Source organism: Corella eumyota, chromosome 3 (assembly GCF_963082875.1).
Source record: "Corella eumyota chromosome 3, kaCorEumy4.1, whole genome shotgun sequence".
NCBI lineage: Eukaryota > Metazoa > Chordata > Ascidiacea > Phlebobranchia > Corellidae > Corella > Corella eumyota.
This window is the reverse complement of record NC_137492.1, coordinates 18,726,560-18,748,228: the sequence shown is the minus strand read 5'-3', so window position 1 is coordinate 18,748,228 and position 21,669 is coordinate 18,726,560. Positions and strand designations below refer to the sequence as shown.

At 32.3% G+C, this 21,669-nt stretch overlaps 6 protein-coding genes across 6 annotated transcripts; 2 read left to right on the top strand and 4 right to left on the bottom strand.

The window, feature by feature from the left end:
• Positions 1–3,362: 3,362 nt before the first annotated feature.
• On the top strand, positions 3,363–6,105 carry LOC145746097 (UDP-galactose translocator-like). Its single transcript, XM_082564286.1, has 5 exons — positions 3,363–3,570; positions 3,833–4,009; positions 4,212–4,363; positions 4,471–4,593; positions 4,735–6,105. Exons 1-5 carry the CDS (start codon positions 3,492–3,494, stop codon positions 5,266–5,268), a joined length of 1,065 nt encoding a protein of 354 aa, XP_082420412.1. The 5' UTR covers positions 3,363–3,491; the 3' UTR covers positions 5,269–6,105.
• Positions 5,586–9,384, bottom strand: LOC145746096 (zinc finger MYND domain-containing protein 10-like). The gene is made up of 11 exons (XM_082564285.1): positions 9,190–9,384; positions 8,638–8,746; positions 8,429–8,542; positions 7,846–8,040; positions 7,630–7,718; positions 7,428–7,549; positions 7,109–7,260; positions 6,942–7,045; positions 6,730–6,873; positions 6,530–6,655; positions 5,586–6,377 (listed from the first exon to the last, which is right to left on the bottom strand). The coding sequence occupies exons 1-11, from the start codon at positions 9,285–9,287 to the stop codon at positions 6,302–6,304; spliced, it is 1,329 nt and encodes a 442-aa protein (XP_082420411.1). The 5' UTR covers positions 9,288–9,384; the 3' UTR covers positions 5,586–6,301.
• Positions 9,385–9,466: 82 nt separating this feature from the next.
• Positions 9,467–13,360, bottom strand: LOC145745627 (fatty acyl-CoA reductase 1-like). Its single transcript, XM_082563758.1, has 13 exons — positions 13,233–13,360; positions 12,957–13,148; positions 12,577–12,752; positions 12,282–12,376; positions 11,966–12,104; positions 11,733–11,856; positions 11,354–11,573; positions 11,100–11,228; positions 10,949–11,027; positions 10,731–10,820; positions 10,464–10,593; positions 9,964–10,091; positions 9,467–9,890 (listed from the first exon to the last, which is right to left on the bottom strand). The coding sequence occupies exons 1-13, from the start codon at positions 13,254–13,256 to the stop codon at positions 9,749–9,751; spliced, it is 1,668 nt and encodes a 555-aa protein (XP_082419884.1). The 5' UTR covers positions 13,257–13,360; the 3' UTR covers positions 9,467–9,748.
• Positions 13,361–14,828: 1,468 nt separating this feature from the next.
• LOC145745669 (A-kinase anchor protein 14-like) lies at positions 14,829–16,514 on the bottom strand. The gene is made up of 5 exons (XM_082563804.1): positions 16,368–16,514; positions 16,027–16,149; positions 15,233–15,412; positions 15,115–15,167; positions 14,829–15,031 (listed from the first exon to the last, which is right to left on the bottom strand). Exons 1-5 carry the CDS (start codon positions 16,470–16,472, stop codon positions 14,947–14,949), a joined length of 546 nt encoding a protein of 181 aa, XP_082419930.1. The 5' UTR covers positions 16,473–16,514; the 3' UTR covers positions 14,829–14,946.
• Positions 16,515–16,791: 277 nt separating this feature from the next.
• Positions 16,792–17,997, top strand: LOC145745437 (translation initiation factor eIF2B subunit alpha-like). Its single transcript, XM_082563516.1, has one exon. It carries the CDS (start codon positions 16,962–16,964, stop codon positions 17,877–17,879), a length of 918 nt encoding a protein of 305 aa, XP_082419642.1. The 5' UTR covers positions 16,792–16,961; the 3' UTR covers positions 17,880–17,997.
• On the bottom strand, positions 17,909–21,622 carry LOC145745436 (uncharacterized). The gene is made up of 3 exons (XM_082563515.1): positions 21,123–21,622; positions 20,940–21,018; positions 17,909–20,809 (listed from the first exon to the last, which is right to left on the bottom strand). Exons 1-3 carry the CDS (start codon positions 21,263–21,265, stop codon positions 18,494–18,496), a joined length of 2,538 nt encoding a protein of 845 aa, XP_082419641.1. The 5' UTR covers positions 21,266–21,622; the 3' UTR covers positions 17,909–18,493.
• Positions 21,623–21,669: the final 47 nt, after the last annotated feature.

The window sequence follows — 21,669 nt, the reverse complement described above, 5'->3', positions numbered from 1 at the left end:
ATGTATACTCTTTTTTAAAAATTTAAAAAAAGCATCTTCTTTATATAAATTCAAAGCCACCACTATAATCTTATATTTAGGTGACCTCTCCACAACAATAGCAACAACTACAACTTCTTCATCAGGACAACTAACAACAGCATCAACTACCCCACCTTATACTACAATACCTACCACTACAACTGCTTTTACTCAACGTCCCTTACCAATAACCACAGCAACTGTTCGAACTATAGCCACAACTTCCACTTTTCCTATTCGGACACCTGGACTATTAACAACAACAAGAGTTATCACGACACAATCAACTTGGCAGACAAATAAGGTTGTTACAACCACAAACCAACCAAGTCCAGGTAAAAGTAATGCATGTAAGACAGATTTTACCAGTAGAGTGGTGGAGTGGTAAGAACACCTGCTACATCACATGAGGTCGTGGGTTCAATCCCCACTAATCTCATGCTGTAGCTCTCTTTAGTAAGGCGCTATAATCGGTATAAACTCCTGCTGAGCCAGTACTTAATCGGCAGCATTATTATCGGGCAATTATGATCTATAATATCCCGAACTGCCACAGACAACTCGAGACTGGGTCGTAGTAACTGATGTTACTCTATGTTTAAGTCGCACATACGACTTTCCCACATCGAGGATAAAGATATATACAGAAAAAAAAGTCGTGTAGTTGACCTTCCCACACTGAGGATAAATAAATTTATAAAAAATAAAATAAATAATTATTAATAACTTTTTGAAGTAAACAATCGATTGGCTTGGTCGCCATGGGGAGCTTATTCTTCTTGCTCTGTCACTTGTGGAACTCAGAAACATGAAAGTTGTCAACGAACAAGAACTTGCCTTAAAGGAAATGAAATTAAAACAGGATGTCCTGGGTCATCGAAAGAATATAAATTCTGCTATGTCAGGTAACAGATTAAACTCTACAGTGTGTAAGGCTGTCCAAAAGCACCATCATTTTTGCCAGGCTATGTTAAGTTGCTCTTGTATGGAAAAGTAAAATAACTTTTTATCTGCAAATTTATATCGGGTTTAATATATTCAGATGCAAATGACGTTTTACATACCAGCACTGAGAATTAACCGAACACATAAGGCATTAGAAAAATTTTTTTTTTAGATATCCATGTCCAGTAGATGGAAAACCGCAGAAGACAACAGTACACTCAGGATCAAGTGGAATAACACCGGGTGAGGGATGGTATTGTGGAACACCTTCATCCAATTCTGGCCTACAAGCACCTCGTATTTTAGGAAAATCAGCAATAAATAGTGGTTATGATGCACCTATACCTCCAGGTAAAATAAATTTATATTGTTGTAATTTTTTTTGTTTGTAATTGCCTGATAATTAAACTGCTGATTAAGTATTGGCTCAGCAGGAGTTTATACCGTTTATATCACCTTTCTTAGTCATGCTATAGCATACGAGCAGTGGGGATCAAATCCAGGACCTCATGTAGTGAAACTGACTGTTCTGGTCACTACACCACGCTGTCAGTTATTTATAAACCGTAGCTAGTAATACCTGCTTCTTTTTTAGCTTCCCTGTTTCATTTGGTACCTGAGAAAATGGAAGGAATTTGTAAGGACTTACCTGGTTCCCATGTAAAACAAACCGGTTGGATTTTTGGAGATTTCAATGGAGATAAGAAGGAAGATGTTTTATGCTCAAGCAATGGTAATTTGTAAGTATTTGTAAATACTTGTAACTGTAATTATTAAAGACACCAATTTTAGTTGTATAGAAAAATTAAATATGTATACAATAAAAAAACAAATATATATACCCTTTAAAATATACCAAAGTATTAGATGATGTTGTAGAATTTATAAAGTTAATTAATTACCGGAATTTTTTTCTGGACCTTTAGATATATTGGTTATGGATCTTCGGATGGTAAAATAACCAATAAAAGATGGAAAGGTAAAGGTCCTATGTGTGATATTGAAAGTACAATTATTGGCGATTTTAATGGAGATGATTCTGATGATATTGCTTGTTCAGGAGATCGGTAATTTCCAATAAAATTATTACTTATATAATTCGGAGTATCATAACATTCTTGGACATATTTTGTATATATATACAAGATTCGTTTTTAAGTAAGATTTACATGTTATAATAGCTTACCTATTTTTTAAATTTGTTTTTTATGTTAAGTGGAACAAATGTATACTTGTCAAAAAATGGAAAATTTGAATCACCGTCGGTTTACTCTGATGAATTTTGTGCTGCGTCTTCAGCAAAATCCATCTATCCTAAACCCCAGCTTATTGCATTAGATGTTAATGGAGATGGTAAAGATGATATGCTGTGTCGATACAGTCCAAGTGGAGATTTTGACCTTAGAATTAACAAAATAAATTAACTGAAATTAATAAATATCACTGATATTTAAATTGCAAAGATAGTTTTACCGCTTTAGACTGCTGATTTTCTATAATAGGCTATTTATTTTCTTTTTTAAAACAACTTTAGTTTGTATTGCTTTTTAATTGTGTGAATATAATAAATCATTTATAAATAAAATGTGTGTACTGAGTAAGGGGTTTAAAAATACAAAAGGCTAGTTTGATATTAGCAGTGCTCCAAAAACAGTTAACAACTAGAGCTTGATAGTGTACAGAAATTTAAATTTTTTTTTGTATATATCTCTATCCTCGATGTGGGAAAGTCAAATGCGCGACTTAAACATAGAGTAACATCAGTTACTCCGACCCAGTCTCGAGTTGCCTGTGGCAGTTTGGGATATTATAGATTATAATTGCTCGATAATTATGCTGCTGATTAAGTGCTGGCTCAGCAAAACTTCGTACCGTTTATAGCGCCTTACTCAAGGCCGCTACAACATGAGCTCAATGGGGATTGAACCCACGACCTCATGTGTGGTGTAGAAAGGTGTTTAGTTGCCACTTTCAGTTTTTTCTTACCAATATGACAAAATTAGACCCACCCAAAAAGCAAATAAATTAACTTACCATACATACCATATTAAAGGAGATTTAAAGTAAGTTTTTCATCTTGTAGCTTTAGAAGCAAAACTTGCAATACATTTTTAGCACAGAAAAAAAAAGGTGTTGACATCAGACAACCTTAAAATTACAAAGTGTTTCATAAAAATAAAAACTTATTAACTTGTTGTCCATAACTTCATCGTTATTTTACTACATTTATAATCTAATAGTATGCTTGGTTTTAGGTTTAATTTTTTGCTTTGTTTCACAAAATTCAGATTTATTTTAAGCAGAAAGCATTTCCTTTTAGGTAAAATATAAAATTTACTTGGAAACCCTGGTACGCTACGCCATACGTGGATATTACCCAGGTGCGAACTCAAAAACAAACGCCTGTGGGGTTATTTACAAATACTCGTAAAAAGCGCACGGTATTGGTGAGGTTTGTTTGCATTAACTGCAGTAAGAAGCGTGAATTTTCGCTTTTTTCGTTTGCCTATCACACACTAGCGTACATGGATAACGAGAACTTATTAGAAGCTAACTTAGTGAAGGGTCAACAGAAAAAGAAGGGATTTTCCGAAATCATGGCAGGTAAAAAATGCGATAAATTTTATAAGTTTATATTAAGCTTAGAATTAAAATTATGTTTATCATGTACTTACTTTAACAATAGTTAAAATATTGAATTCGGCATAATCAACTCTACTTAATTATAAGTTTGTCAGTTAGTAATATATATACATTTGTATTAGTTTGATTAAAAAATGCCAATAGTAAATTAAGGACTAACTAACAAATGTAAATGTACCATACATTAGTAAATTTATTTAATACTATGTTTTAAATATTACAGCAAATATGAAGTATGTGTCTTTGGTATTTCTTATTATTCAAAATGCAACATTAATTCTAACTATGAGACATGCCAGAACTAGAGAAGGAGATGTATTCTTTCCTACAACCGCAGTGGCGGCTTCTGAATTACTCAAACTAGTGACTTGTTTACTGATCATTCTATATGAACATAAAGGTAAACAATTTGTGTAATTTTGGAAATGGTTAAACAATGATTATATTTGTAATACAGTTATACAAAAGGTCATTCTGTATAAAACTTTCATATTATAAAACTTTTAAAATAGATATATAAAGGGTGTAAGGTCAAAGTCATTTATTGTGATAATATTCCTTATTAAAATTCCTGAACTATTAATCACAACAATCTTTTTCAGGAAATTTTAAGCAATTTGGAAGTTTTTTGAATGATAATATAATTAAACAACCATTGGATACGTTAAAGTTAGCCGTGCCTTCATTAATATACATGGTTCAAAATAATCTTTTGTATGTCGCTGTTTCTAACCTTCCTGCTGCTACATTTCAAGTAATTCTAAAAAATTATATTTATAACTTATGTTAATCTTTATTTAAATTAAAAACGAATTAACTAAATTAATTTTTTTTGTAAATCAAGAATTTTTGTGTTTTCAGGTTTCATATCAATTAAAGATTTTAACGACAGCATTATTCTCTGTGCTTATGTTGGGCAAAACACTTTCTAAAATGCAGTGGTTTTCTATGATCCTTCTATTCACTGGAGTAGCTATTGTTCAGGTAGAAAGTGTATTTAAAAATTACCTAATTCCAAATTGAAACAAAAAGTAAATGTATCATATTTGTAACAATGTTTAAGTAGCTTGTATTTGATGACAATGAAAGTACTTCAAACTCTTAAATTCTTTTTATGTTGCTTAGGTTCAAGTTCAGTCAAAATCTTCAAGCACAACAGTCAATGATGGACAAAATGCACTGGTTGGACTTGCAGCTGTCATAGTTTCTTGTTTGTCTTCCGGATTCGCGGGAGTATATTTTGAAAAAATTTTAAAAGGAAGCAAGGGATCGGTGTGGCTTCGTAATATTCAACTTGGTATGTTCGGCGTCATGTCAGGTCTAATAGGAGTATGGACTAAAGATGGTGCCGGTGTTGCTGAAAAAGGTTTTTTCTTCGGATACTCACCTTTAGTTTGGTTTATCATTTGTAACCAGGCATTTGGTGGATTATTAGTTGCTGTTGTAATAAAGTACGCGGACAATATCTTAAAGGGTTTTGCGACATCAGTCTCAATTATTGTATCCACCATTGCTGCAGTATTTTTATTTAACTTTGATGTTACCGGCTTGTTTGTTGTTGGCGCTGGTCTAGTTATATCAGCAGTTTATATTTACAGTTTACCGAAGCCAGAAAGCAAAAATGTAATACCAAATGCCGGTAAAAAAGCAATTATTTAAATATTATGTGCCTTATTTTAGTATTAATTATTCCCAATGGCAACAAAAATACCACAATACCAATTTTTATTTAGCCTTGTATATCTTGATTGTAGTGTTTTTGCTGCTGAAATAACCTTCAAATATTTATTTTCTACCATTTTAAGAGATAGTTTGCATATCATAAGATTGCTTTAATTTTTTCCAACTGCAATATCATTTCAATTCCAATTTGCAGTTACGGTACATTCCCAAGTAGATTTTAACTTTAAAACATTCAATGATTATTATACACATTTGTTTTACCCATATCCTTTTAACGTGCTTCTAACTGTTTATTGTTTTTATGTTGGTTTTATTTTAGAAGGCAGTATATGGTTTGTAACTATACATTATATTTGCACTTTTTTGTATTACTCTTCCCATAACATGACTTAATAATAATTAATAGCAGTAGAAATTAATAATTTAATAGTAAGGTCAAGTGATATACACCAAAAGAAATTGCTGTTAATAATAACAATACTTTATAGGGATTATATTAGTTCTACATTTTTATTATTAATATATTCTAGCGCTAGTGTTTTAGTTTCTTGAATGGAAATATTATATTTGTGGCCTTTTTAAATAATTTACACATTTAGTCGTGCTTATACCTAAAGATTTCTACGACGATTTATATTTTGGTTTAAAGGTGATGTCTTGATAAAAATATATTTGTGAATTATTTTTATGGTTTTAAAATGGCAATATTTAACCGATTTTATATCCTAGAATATCAAAATGTTGTTTTTTCTTATTTATTTTTTAATTTAGTGTGCTAGATTTATTTACATATTAATAAACCTCTAGCTGAAAAAATAATTTTTTGGATTGCTATTTAAGTAGAACAGTGGCCAACCCATATCTTAATGATTAAAAATTGATAAACCTTTTAAAAAAATAAACAACAATTTATATATATTTCAAACATAAAAATACAACACTAAAAATATGAATACTTAGTCAAAATTTGAAGCTTTTTTCAATATTCCAAACAAATTGAAAACCTGTATTAAGATTTTGCATCCCCAGCTGACATTACATCACAAACTGCTTTGTGTTTTGGCCAGTGTTGAACTTGGCATTCCCTGTTTAAATATAATGAAAAGGATAATAACTGGCATATTAAAATCTATATATAAAAGGATTAAAAAGTGGGGCAAAAATCCTATACTAAACCTTTAAAACCAACAGGACAAAATACTTAAACAGTCAAAAAATGTCAAATTTTTGATCTTACCGTTTGCAATACCACTCTTGTCGACATCTTGAACATCGCTTAGTTGCCTCCTCGCCACAAACTGAACACTTGGGGACCTCAGAGAGCAATGAATCCATTGCATCAAAGTTATAAGTGTCAGCTAATCTAAAAAAACATTTTTTGTAATAGATAAAAAATCTAATAAAGTTAGGATTTAAAAATTGAATAGATTTATTTACCTCTGGGCTTGCTTCTTAATGTCGTCAAAACTTGGATCAAAATAATTTTTCATTTGGAATTTTGCAATTGCTTTCCATTTGCCGTTGTTCTCCTTTAAAATCATGTCTCTAATTTCAGGTAATTGCTCCAACACAAGATCTTGTCTTAAAAGGAAAATAATTAGACATTTATTTTATTTTTTCGGTTAACATACACTTTAAAAGTAATTTACTTTGGAGGAGGTGAGTCAGTCATTGAAATCTGTTCCAAATATCTTCTCATTTCAACCAATATCGGAAGTTGATCCAACAGAACTTCATTCATATATGTTTTAACCTTATAAAAAATCACCAAATTAAAATAAAAGTATAGAATAAAATATGTTTGCCTTATGTTTACCTTCATGATTTGTGCTTTGTTGAAAGAGTTGAAATCATATTTTCTCATACATGTTGGGTTCATTATTAGGTTATAAAGTGAGAGCCAAACCTGACCTTCAATCTTAGTAAGTTGTAAAATATCTGGGCCGGACAATTCCTTCCATTTTCCATCTTGTTATTGAGAAATAAAAAAATTTAACAAAAACAATGTTCAATTTACAATTTGTAATATTGAATGAAAAAAAAGGTTTAAAAATTTAAAAAAAATGATGTCTAAAAAATATACATAAAATACATAAAAATTTTATATTAGATTGTATTAAAATTTTTATGCTTACCAATATATTTTTTAGTCGTTCCACCTTCTATATATGTCCAAGGAGGATGCTCTAATAACTCCACAAGAAGACATGGAATATTGTGAGTGTTCAACACACGAGATAACATGCTTAAGGGCAAACTAAAACAAATATCACCTTACGTATTAAAAAACAATGGCTATAACATGTTAGGAATTATAAAAAATCTTGTGAATTTTACCTTTCAATTGAATCTGTTATGTATCGGAGTATAGAGATGGCTTTAACAGATATTTCAAAATCCATTTTAGTACTTTGTTGCTTTAGTTCCTATTGGCACACAAAGTTAAAAAGTAACAGAAAAAATTACACTAAAAATTTTCAGCTTATATATATATTTTAAATTAAATATTTTGTTCAATTTTTACAAGCTTTGATTTATTAAATTTGACCATACCTCTAAGCAGTTCGGTTCTTCACTTTCTCTTGTAATTTCTTCAATATTAGGTTTATGTTTGTCAGATACAGCAAGAGTAAGTTTGTTGTAGCAATAATCAAGAAGATCCAAAACAGAGTCCTCAGCCGATTCCAAGCTCTCTTTGTGGAAAACCACGGTTTCAATTAAGTTGACCAATGTTGCTTCATGGTATAACTGAAAAAGTTTGTAATTTTTTTGTAGGAGTCTTGTTGAAGTCACTGTAGCAGTGTGGTCTTGTTGAAGTCACTGTAGCAGTACGGTGGTAAAAACACTTGGCTTTACTACATAAGGTTTTGGGTTCGATCCCCACTGCTTTTAAACTGTAGTGACCCTAGTAAGGTGCTATAAATGGTATGAACTCCTGATGAGTCAACAACCAATTAGGAGTTAAATTATTAGGCAGGGCAATTATAGTCAATAATATTCTAAACAGCCTACCTAAACTTAAGACTGGGTCGGGGTAACAAACAATATTCTATGTTAAGGTCGTAAATTTGACCTTACCACATAGAGAATAAATAGAAATACAAAAAAAATTATTGTAATTTTAAAACTAACTTACTGTCATGTATAACGGAATAGTTGAATTTGGTTTAAAGTTGGTTTGGAGAATTATTTTAAAAACATTTTGTTTCCAGATTTCAGTAGCAATTAAATCAGTAATCAACACAGGAATCTAAAACATAAAACCAAAAAATTAGCAAAAGTATGTCTGCATAGGCATTTTTAACTTTTAAAACTTAGTTTAATTAGTACAAAAAATGAATAAACCTTGTCTAGAGTTATTAAAGTTTCTTTTATGAATTCTTCTTCTTTTTGTGAAGCGCTTAATAAAGCTTGCATGTTTAACCTTTCAACATATTCATGATGCTTTTGCCATCTATGAAAATAAGAAAACATTTTTACTAACGCAATGTTTAAGGACATAAGAACTATAGTTTTTTTTCGCATTCATTTATCCTCGATGTGGAAAAGTTGACTTTATGACATAAACATAGAGTAACATAAGTTACTCCGACCCAGTTTCGAATTGCCTATGGCAGTTTGGAATATTGTGAATTATAATTGCCTGATAATTACACTGCTTGTTAAGTGCTGGCTCAGCAGGAGTTCATGCCGTTTATAGCGCCTTACTCAACGGCGCTACAGCATGAGAGCAGTGGGAATTAAACCCACAGCCTTATGTGTGGTGTAGCAAGTGTTCTTTTTACTACACCAGGCTGCCGGCTCGCCGGTTAAATTTCTGCTAGTGCTACCTGATACAGACAGTTTAACACTGCTTTAAATTTATTATAATACTCTTAGAAGAAAATAAAAACCTACTTTGGACCGCCAATATCTTTTATTTTGTAATCCTCCAGTGCTTCAATAATCGCCTCCGCTTCAACAGATAACAAAACCTGTTGTTGAGGTTCCATCATTTATCCGTCTGTCAGTTCACCAATTACAAAGTCAAACAATAATTACTTACCTGTTTAATTATTTATTTTAATATAAATTAAAAATTAAACTTTTAAAGAAAATTTGGATTTCGAAAGTTTACGTTTGTAACCATAAACACATGTACTTGTTCAGGCGTAACATTTTTTTTCTTATTAAATATTTTTATTTTTAAAGTTAGTCGCATAGAAAACACAGGAAAATTATACAATTAGTAAAGAAAAAAATATAAAACCAATTACAGAGCTTTTAATAGGTCAAGTGAAAACAACGGAGCAATTACATAAAACATAAACCAGCTGTGTACATTTCCTATATACAACACACATCTCCATATAAAACGCAAATTACACAGCTTGGCTATACAAGATCTGCATAAATACAACAGCTAATATAGCGCACTTTAACATTCTTATAATAAAAACAAAATAGAGGGTTGGTTTTAAGAAAAAATTCCAATGCTGATGTCGCCCAAAATGGATGAAGTGTAGTCCCAGATTGCGCTGGTTAAGCCGTAAGCTGAAGCAATCCCAACCGCTCCAAGAACTAGCGCAGCATTGAAGGTATGCTCTACTATCCTTACACTAAAAAAACATAACTTTTTTTAAAAATCCGTAAAAAATAGATCGAATATGGTTAATTGTAAACTTGTATTACGTTCTGAGTGTTTGTTTTGGCTTGCTGTAATCACCATGCTCTTCTTTTAAGATGTACTTTCCTACACCTATCACATAATGTTCCATGTAGTCGTACCAATGATATTTGTCAGCTCGGAAGTTGAAAGCCTGTAAAAAAATTAAATACATTAAGATACAGATTTTTATTGTTCATTGAACTTATTCTTCAATAGTATTACTCAAATTGATGCGGCAAATACGCGAGCTGCCAAAGGCAACTTAAGACTGGGTCGAGGTAAATAATGTTACTTTATGTTTAGTCCGTGAAGTCGACCTTTCTATAACAAGGGTAAAAAAATGTATGCTATTTGTTAAATAAAGTATACCCAAGAAATAATTTCAAATCTACTTTTCAAAATAAAGAATAAACAACGCTTCAAGGTCAAAACCATCGTAAATTTATACAAGCCACTTAAGCCAACCAAAAATGCAATTTTAAAGCAAACAATTTTGCTTATTTGAGGGTAATGATAAGTTTACCTTTTTGTCTTTTTCTGCCAACCCGTCCATTAGTTTCAAAGTGTTGTCAGTATTCCAGGTAAAGGTATTTGTAAAAAAGTATTCCATAACTTCATTACCAGTGATTATTTTCTGATTAACAATCGACATTCTAAAAAAACATGTAATTTATTAATGCAATGTACAATATTAACAATACATTTAACTACTTCAAAAATAAAATTTGTGTCAAAAGATATATAAAACTAGTTTGTAATAATTATTTTATTAAAATTTGTTATTTATTACCTGAATTTTTGTCTGAAAAGTTTTAAAAGACAGTCGATCATTATCGAAGGAATGGTTTGCTCAAAAAATACTGAAGTGTTATGAGTCAATCTAAAAAAAATATATTACAGAATAAGAACTCAGTTTATTAAACCCCCTACAAAAACAACATACATTGAAATTTTAACAAGTAGTTCTTTAAATTGGTAGTTTAGGCATAATTACAAACAAAAACTCACTTGTTTTTGCGAATTGTCACTTTGGGATTCCTCAAGACAGTGCAGGGATACTTTTCAGCCCAGAAGGTTCCGTATTTTACTGTTCAAATAAACACAAAACTTTAACCCTAAACCCAATAATATTTATGGTATTAATTGTTTATAAACTTACTGAAGAAGGGAAGGTGTAATGGATTTAACCCACTGGTGTTAAAGGTGTAGACTGGAACGTTGTTGTTTTGGCATTGAAGTTTCTTTTTCGGAATATTTTGCGAAATGGATTCTGATGCAGTTGAAGAGCCTATAATATAAGATGAAATATTTATTTTAAAAGTACTACAATAACAGAAATTAGACACTTTTAAACGCATATTCAAATAAAACGCCTTTTTCAAGTTACTGTTACAATGTGTTTAAGAAAAATACCTGAAAAGTAATCTTCACCGCCGCTATTATAACCCAGCAATCTTCTTCGTTCAATATGGTCCTGCGCAGTTTTTAAACCAGCCACAACAATTCCGTTTACCACTAGATCGACCGGCACCAAGTCGGCTACAATATCTGGATCTGCCAACATGGAACGAAGAAGTCCTTTCAGATATGCAGCAGCAAACGCAGTAGGTCCATAAGCGTTGGTACACCATCCCTACAACAAAGGAATATGCTTAAAACGTTACCAAAAAACCTAGCTTCGCATTGTTGATTTGGTATAGCGGCAGGATTTGGTAAAAATTTGAAGCATAATTAAACAAATGTTGACACTAAGCATAATTAAACAAATTTAAAGCAAGGTGTCAATACTAACCGGTAATGGTTCACTTAACGCTGCTATTATCATGCTTGGTCGTACGATACAAACTGGTAGATTTCCACTTTCTCGGGCTATGACATCTTCGGCTAAAGCTTTTGTCAGTGTGTAGGTATTAGGTCTAAATAAAACAATCAAGTTCTCATTTAATATCTTCATCGTAAATAGCATGAATTGAATGTCATGTACAATGGCAATTTATGTAACGATTAATGTTAAATGTATGAAACCTTTTGCCAAGTAGTCGAGGAGTTACTGCAGTAATAGCTTCATCGTCCATCCATTTTAAAGATCTTTCCAACTCGATGTAATCAATTGGTGGGTCGTAAATTTTTTCCTCAATATGGTGGATGTCACAGTTTGAATAAGCTGTCAAAATAGTCGTTGTTTATTAAGTTGCTCTTAAAATAAAACTGTAAATAAAAAAAACAAAAAAACTATGCATTAGAATTCTACATTGGGCCAATAGTTTAGAGTAAACCTAACCCAGAGTTGACCTATGTTGCCCTTTTCTATCAGTTTAGTGCAAATAAAGATTACGATTACCTGTTGAAATGTGGATGAGTGCGAACAATCGATACATCTGATGGCAAAGGTCGACAATTTTTCGAACACATTGAACATTGACCTCAAACGCAAGTCTAAACACAAGTAGGTATATTGACTGACAAACAAAGCAAAGTAAAGTTAAGTTTTATTCATGGTTTCGACAGAGGCGTTAAGGTTACAGTTTAAACTGCAGATTTTAAAGCACAATACACCGCTTCCGTATAAAACACACAAGTTTTTTTATTGAGAATTCATAATCATTAAGTTTACCAAAAACTTTTTAAATGCTTACCTTAGATGCTCTGTGAATTTTAAAGTAGCGGCACAGTGAATAAATACATTACAGTCCTTGATAAGTTTCATTCTATCTTCCTTGCTTAACCCAAGACCTGGGGCTCCAAGGTCACAACCCATACACGAGATTTTTTCGGCAAAGTGCGGGTCAAGTTTTCGCAGATTATTGAATGCCTGAAATAACATTTATTTCATAAACAAACTAGCTCAAATTATACAAATTGACCTATTAAATTCACTTAATCAAAATCGCCTGAAACGAATGTATTAAATAAATTTAAAATGGTTTAAGGGCAATTTATTTAATTTAGATATTTTTTAAGTACCCTTTTAAAGATACAAATATATGTTTTTTATGAATTAGTTTTGTTAGCCTACCGGTTGTGTTGCCAGCTCTTTAAGTCTTTCTTCTGGTGGTACATCTTTCTTTGGACGAATCAGAATTATAATTTCTTTGATCCCAGGACAAGTTCTCAATAATTTCTCGACCACGCCTTGGCCCAAAAACCCAGTACCTCCAGTTAAAACAACCGTTTTTCCATGGTAGAACTCTGCTACCGTTGCGAGGTCCTTAAAAGAAAAATAAAAATTACACCAAAGTTATATTATTTTTTAGGCCTAATTTTTTTAGTACAATATTTCAGTCGTTCTTACATTGTTGCTGTCGCTTCTTGCCATGTTAAAAAAACTCTTTCGAAATCTTCAAAACCTCGTAAAACTGACTAATTATAAGTGCGCGACTTCCGCACTATTTTGCAATACTTATAAACCTCTGATAAATATAGTGACGTCATTAAAACAAGCACAATTTTCATAACCTTTCCTTGCCTTTGTTTAACTGGCCTCGATTGCTGTAAAAGCTAATAACTTCAGCCTTGAAACGCGAACCACAGCATACGTAAAAGTTTTTGTTAATTTGCTGATTATAAGAAGCCTAATGACTTTATATCAGTTAAAACAATGGCTTTAAGTAAATAATTATTTAATTGATTTGCCGTAATTTTTTACATAAAGGAATTTGTAAATGATGTTGATTTTAATGACGTGGAAAAAAATGTTTTGGGAAATCACGTTATAAACAAATACAAAACATGTCGATAATTAACTTTGCCAGAAGGTCATCCAAACTTCTTAAAAAAAGACCACAATTTTATTATTTATAGAAATCCAGTGTCATTTAAGGTAATGGGTTTTAATTTTGACAAGCCTATAAATTTATCTAACTGTTTAATGGTAAGACATATACCTTAGTAAACAAAACCAACTAGTTAAAGATAATATCCAGCAGTAATTTATGACCTCCTAAAACCCTACTTTAACAGGTTGATTTAGCTGAAAAAATTAGCCTTGTATCTTTTAGTTATACTACCCAGATGAGACTGCTAAATGCATAGCACAAATATTAGTAATTCGTAATTAAAAGGGTATAATTGTTATTGTAAATAGCACTACTATATATCCGTATCACTCTATCGTGAGGTATACACAGAGCGCAATTTCATTTCCTGAGATTTTCATTGTTACATGTGCATGCACAAGCGTTATGTCGTTTTGTTAAGTTAACACATAGAAATATTAAAACAATAAAGTCTTACAATTTGTTTTAGTACATTATACGAACGCCTGTTTTTTAAATAACTTACTTTTTTAATTTCTCAGTTTTCAAGGACAGTTGCTTTATACGAATTCTTTTTTAAATGTTTGTTTTAAGTATGTACAAACAAAACACAACCTTCTAATAAACTTTACAGAATCGCGTGATTAGTTTATGAAAAGTGTATCGTCAAATGCGAAATAACAAGGCCATTTTTACTATATATTTACTGGGTATGCAACCAAAAAGAAACCTGTTCTGTCAAATAAACGAATGGAGGCAACAAAGGCCGACTGACCTTTTAACTAAATAAACACATTTTTGTGCTCCTCTAAATTATTTCATATATTTTGCGTACCAACATCCGTTGAAACTACCAATATTTACTGTAAATATTAGCCTGGTTATTTTGTTCTTTATGCACATTTTTAAATATTATCATAACTTGTTCTTTTTACGTTGTTCCTGCTAGGAAATAACGCAATATAATAAAGAACCCTTCATTTTAAACACCCACGTTTAAAATAATGACTATATGTGGGTGTAACAATTCCTATATTATGTGTTATCATAATCAAATTGTCACTAAACAATACTTCTGGTCTACTTTAATATAAACAATAGACATCTAATAACATTTTTTAGGTACTAAAATAATTGTATTAATTTATTAAAAAAAGCTACTAACAATAAGATAAATTTATTTGTAGGGTTACAAAAAATAATAAAGAAAATATATTTAACATAAGACAGACTTCATAAAATTCAATATGTTTAAAAGTCAACTTTTTCCATGCTGATTATTTTGCTCTCAATAATGTTTTTTAGCCAAATTTCACGAAACCGTGATCGTCCTGGTCTATAAGCATTAAAAACAAGGTTATGTTATTATTATTCTCTAGCTAACAATAAGTAAACACTCTATTTTAACTTAATCCTTACCTGTGCACTAATCTATTCCCTTCAAATACATAATACACTTCAATAGGTAAAGTCTAGAAAAAAATTCAGTTATTAGTAAGAAGAAATTTGAATACACTGCATATATTATTTAACTTACGTCTGGCTTGATCTTTGAGACATACAATGTAAAGTAGACACATGCAGTAGCCCTTGGAATTGGTTTACGACGAGTTGGAACACTCCATCTTACTCGATATTTGAATCTGGTGTCATAATCATGATCTTCTTCTCCCAAGTAGTCAATGCAATGTAACCAAGCACTATCCCTTTTCCATGTCTGTTATTAAAGCTAAGTTAAATTTTCTGTTCATAATTAACACAATAACCATAGAATAAAAGTTAGACACTAGGCATAGAACAAAAGTTAAACACTAGGCATCATAACATGTTGTTCTGGTTTATATTTCAACTGCATCCACATTAAGATGTCATTGAAAAAGTTATTGCATTAAATAGTACACAGAGAAAAAGAAGGGTAAACCAAACGTTTTTGGTATTAGTTTTTATATCATTAGGAAATTGCATAAATTAAGTTAAAAGATTAGTTTAAATAGACATTTTAGAAAGACACAATAACACAACATTTTATAATTTAATTTTTTTGTATATATTTTTATCCTCGATGCTGAATGGTTGAATGCGCGACCTAAACATAGAGTAACATCAGTTACCCCGACCCAGTCTCGAGTTGCCTGTGGCAGTTTGGGATATTATAGAGACTATAATTGCCCGATAATTATACTGCTAATTAAATGTTGGCTCAGCAGGAGTTTGTACTGTTTATAGTGCCTTACTCAAGGGCGCTACAGCATGGAAGCAGTGGGGATTAAACCCACAACCTCAACTAAACAAATATAATATTAATTGTAATTAGATGAACACCTAACATACATTAACGAATTCTTCAATCTGTTTTACGCCCTCTCCAGAAGTAAAGTTTTTGCAAGGAGTCCATTCTATATTTGGAGTTTCAAATTCTTCATCTTTAAACTCAATAGATTGACCAATATTAGCCTATCTTTAACAAATTGTTTTTTAAGTTTTAACAGAACAAGATATATAGCAAAACAATTAATTCGTTTTATATTCCAAAAATATATACAACAATAAAATAATTCCCTTATTTATTTTTAATTAACTAAATTGCGTATTTGTTAACTATAATAATTTAAAAAATCATTTTTTGGTGTTACAGTATCTATCAGCCAGTCAGTCTATTGTAATTTACTGACCAAATTGTATGTTTTTTCACGGGCGATCGCTTCTACTGCAGCTTCAATAGCTTTGTTAACGACTTCAAAAGCTTGGGCTTCGTAATAGCTTTCCAAAGCCGACATTTTGCTTCTAAAAGGCGTGATTTATAGAAAAAAACTTGTGTTTTCCAGATACTGTACAAAACTTGATGAAGCGAAACGCGTTGTGTTGTTATGGCGCTTGTGGTAACCGGTTTTACTGAAATAGTTGATAAATAAATAAAGTGTCTTAGGTTTAAAGCATTCTTACTGACTTAAAAACATAAAAATGTTTACATTAAACTATATTTTTATATTCCCATCTCTCCTTTTCTTTATGCACAATTTTAAGTTTTTCGGTAATGACTACTTTCGTTGTTTACTAAAAATGGCCGCCAAAAATTCCCCTTCTTCCCACGTTGTTTTAGTGCTACAGCTTTTTAATAGTGTTGCCTGCGTATATGATCAAAAGTGTTTACACCACGTTATTGTGATTTATTCATTAAACGTCATATGAATAAAAATAAATTTAATTGATCTATGGAATATATAATTTGTAGTTTTCTCTTTTAGATCCAATTACAAGTTCCAAAGATGAACGACAATAAAATATCAGAATACTTTACCAAGAAACTTGAGAATACAGATGTTTCTTCTGCTGTTGCCGCCATTGAAACCTTGCTAGAATGTCTACGCCAAGATACCACTGGAACTTTGGTGGGATTAATTGAAAATCTTAAGAAAGCGATTAAAACACTCATCCGAACTGATTGCTTAGCTAGTACCTCTGTGTCATCAGGATCTGAATTGTTTCTAAGATTTATCACTTTAGCTGCTTCTCTAGAATCCCCAGATTTTCATGAGGTGAAACAAACCCTAATCCATCGAGGAGAATTATTTCTTCAAAATGTGTTGTCATGCCGACCAAAAATTGCCAAGCTCGGAATGCCTTTTATAAAAGATGGTGCAGTGATTATGACCCATTCTTGCTCCAGAGTTGTAGCGAGTGTTTTGATAAAAGCAGCACAATCTAAAAAACGCTTTTCGGTTTATGTAACAGAGTCTTGTCCTGATATGTCTGGTCAAAAAATGGCTCAAACTTTAAGTGAACATGATATTCCTGTTACCATAATACTTGATGCTGCTGCAAGTTACGTATTGGAGCGTGTTGATCTTGTTTTAATTGGAGCAGAAGGAGTTGTTGAAAATGGGGGGATTATAAACAAAATCGGAAGTTACCAACTTGGACTCTGTGCCAAGGCTTTAAACAAACCAGTTTATGTTTTGGCGGAAAGTTTTAAGTTTGTTCGATTATATCCTCTCAACCAGTTGGATTTACCAAATTCATTTAAATATAAAGCCTCTGTTTTGCAACAGGACAATGTTGATTTATGTAGAGAGCACCCACAAGTTGATTATACCCCTCCAATTCTCATAAGTTTATTAATTACTGATTTGGGAGTCCTTACGCCATCAGCAGTTAGTGATGAACTTATTAAATTATATTTGTAAATTGTGGGGTGCAAAAAAATTGTATGTAAATAAAAAAGAATAAGAATGGTTTATTATTTCTTATTCATAGTTTGTAAGCAACAGTGATTAGCAAATTTTTTATGTTGAAAACCAAGCAAAATAGAACCGCCTTACCTTAAAAGATAAGTTTTATTGGTATGATAAATACAGAAGCAAAAAAAACAAATTATTAACGGCCAGTTATTTTAAACAAATGATTAATTAATTACAAATGAACATTTTTTAAACATTCAGTTTAAATAAAATGAATGGCGTTGTCAGTAAAAAAAACAACTTATTTTAAATTCATAACATAATTATTTTACCCAAATAATTAAATACTTTACATAAGTTTTAGTTAAATGATTGTTTTGTAATCCCGATGGTGGTGCAGTAACTTATAATATAAAATCTTTCTTAATTCATTAAATTTTAAAGAGCTGGACAAAAATAAAATTAACTACCAAACAACATCATCTTCTGGAATGAAAAATTCATTTCTTTGTCACTTTAATTAAACTCATTTTTTTAACCTGTACATCTTTTTAAAAAATAGGTTAACAACATTTAACAGCCATTGTTTTCGTTTAACACATCGTAAAGTTTTTTTAAATTTAAGAGCTAGCAGATGAGGAATCGGAAGATGAGTCAGATGAAGAATCTTCACTCGATGACTTCTTATTTGGCTTTCTCAATGGGGAATAACTAAGCGATCTAGAATGTCGGGTATTCCTTGGTTTTCTTTCACCTCCTCCTCCTCTACTGTTACGCTTATCGCTTGAAGTATTTCTCCGAATAGGACTTCTTGATCGTTGTTGTCTTCTTCTAGGTGATGGGGATCTACGCCTCGACGAGACATTTCTTCGAGGAGATCGTCTGCCTTGTTGATGTCTTGGGGGGGAATTGCGAATATGTCGTCCTCTACGACCTGCATTTGATGAATGACGATCAGCATTACGGTCTCTTGATCTGTTAACATCTGCATAATTTCTGGGTGGAGTTTTAGATGGAGATCTGACTGGTCTGGATCGTCGGTGTGGTTTTTCTGGTGACTGTCTTGGTACTGGGCTTAATGTAGGTGTCTTTACAAGCTGCTCAACAGAAGGACTCTTAGTTTTGGATGACTGGGCAGTTCTTAAAGGTGAAGAATCAGAGCTGCTATCACTCGATGACGAACTGTGAGCTGACGGTGGTTTTCGTTTTTGTACGACTCGTTGTTGTTTTTTGGGTTGTGGTTCTTCATCACTGGAACTTGAGCTGGAGGAGCTAACTTTGCTCTGGGAAGCAGGTTTTGACAAAGGTCTTCTGTTTTTTTGAACTTGCTGTTTGGAAACTTTAGGTTCGTCCTCATCTGAAGAAGAACTAGTTTGTGGTTTTGTAGCACGAGCTGACTGCCGATTCGGTTGTGTGGTTCTCTTACTTTCTGTGTGATGCCTGTCATTAGAAGATCTCTGGTCTCCATTTCTTTGTTTTTGTTCAGATCTTTTTCGAATATTTTTCTCCGGAGAAGAATCAGATGAGGAGGATCGTGTACGCTTTTTTGGAATTTGCACTCTCGACTTTTGGGTTATTTTTGTTTCTGCTTCTGATGATGATGATGACGAGCTTTTCGGTTTAGGTTTTTCATGTCTTGGATCACTTTTAACAACTGGACGGTTGGATCTTTTTTGTTCAACTGTGTCATCTTCACTTGAAGACGAACTTTCTTGCTTCTTCAACATTTCTTTCCTTTGTTTATTAGAATCCCTTGGTTGCCGTTTCGGTGATATTTTTCCTGGCATTTTATCATGTTTAATTTTTTCCTCAGCGGAACTGTCAGAACTTGAGGATGAGGGTCTGCTTTTTCTGCTTGGTACCATTTTAGACTTTACAGATTTGGACTTCCCGTGATCACTTTCACTGGAAGAATCACTAGATGGATCATCTTTGATATTTCTTGCCAGGGGAGAAGGACTTCGAACAAGTGGTTGTGCTTTCCTTTGCTGCCGAGGAGATTTAGATCTTTGTTTTTCAACTGTTCTGTTACGATCAGGGGATCTTGAGTGGTCTCTTGATCTGTGACGATCCCTTGATCCTTGACCTCTTCTTTCAGGTGAATCATGTCTACTTCTTTGCCTGTCATCATATCTGTTCCTGGTAGGTTCATTTCTAGCTCTACCACCACGGTAAGGCTGTCTGTCCCTGTCATCTCTTCTTGGATAGTTGTTTCTGTCATCTCTCCGCTGAAAGTTGCTTCTGTCATCTCTCCGCTGAAAATTACCTCTGTTATACCGCTGCTGAGGACTTCTGTTGCGTCCTCTTTGCATTGGAGATCTAGATTGTCGCCTTGGAGGGCTTCTTCTGCTTTGAGTTGGTTTCTTTTCCGGCTCCGAGTCATTGGATTCACTGGTCGGAAGTTTCTCTATTTTTGCTATTTTTGTAACAGGTTTAGCTTCATCAGAATCTGAACTTGAATCATCACTAGATGATTTTTGTGGTTTTCGTTTCTTTCGCTTTTTTCTCTCTTTTTCCTCGCTTTCAGAACTATCTTCAGAGGAGCTGTCCTTTTTGTGCTTTCGCTTTTTTGAAGGTTTTTTCTTCTTTGATTTTTTAGATTTCTTTGATTCCTTTTTCTTTTCCGGTGAGGGCGATCGGCTCGGTGACCTGATCATCTGATAACGAGGCTCTTTTTCCTCAGGTTCTGGTTTATTCAACCTGTCAGAAAAAGCACTGCCTTTTACATAATCTTTTTTGATTCCAAAAGCTGACCGAAGCTTCTCGTTTTCCTGCTCCTTCATCTCTGCAATCTGATGAGTTTCAGTAATTACTCGTCGACCACTAGAGTCCTCCTTTCCTGGAAGAAGGGTATTTTTTTCCGAAAGCATCTCTCTAAAGGAAGAAATCTTTTTTATGATTTCATCTTCATCATACCCTTGCTCTTCCATTAAAACCTAAAAAAATAAAAGTTAATATAAAATAAACTAAATGCAAAATAAAATATTTTGCATTCTATACATTAGCAAAAAAATATCAAATATTATTTTTTTTTTATTTAGATGCAATACTAATGATAATCCTTACCCTTAACTCCATGCACTTAACTTCGACTCTCCGTTTCATATCATGCTGCAACAATTCAGCATTAGGTGGCCGTTCCATTCTAAAAAACATGAATTCAATCACCTTAATATGTTTAAATTTACCCGTTAACAAATGCCACAATGCCCAAATATTTACACAGTGTAGCATAAATAAAAATCAAACCTTGAATCCAGTTTATTTAGTTCCTCTTCGGTCTTGAAACCAACTTTTTCGCGAACCCGTCGAACATTCGAAAGATTCCGTTGCACATAGCCATTTGTGCCACTGCCTCTTACAGTATCCAATCCTATCCCGTTGTAAGACATAGCTGTTTAAAAAAAATTAACCCTTGCTGTGCTAGCTGTTAATTTTATACAAACAAAATCCAGAATAACAAAAATGCGTTAATGGCGAAGAAAAAACTTGGAAAGAGCGAGCAAGCATTGCGCGATTACAACATAGAAATCATATATTATTATAATCATTTGTTTTTTGAAAAATTAAAAATGATTTATCATGCATGTTTCTTAACAAACTGTAAAATATTGCATCAAAAAAATACTAGAACTTTCAAAATAATATTTTAGTAGGATTCTATTTTTCTAAAACACAATGTGGCAAGTTAATATTGGTTGTACAAGTCCTGGACTTGTATTATAATTATAAAAAAACTACATTTTAAGTTTTAAACACTTACAAAACTTGGCATTTGAAGATTGCTTTACAAATT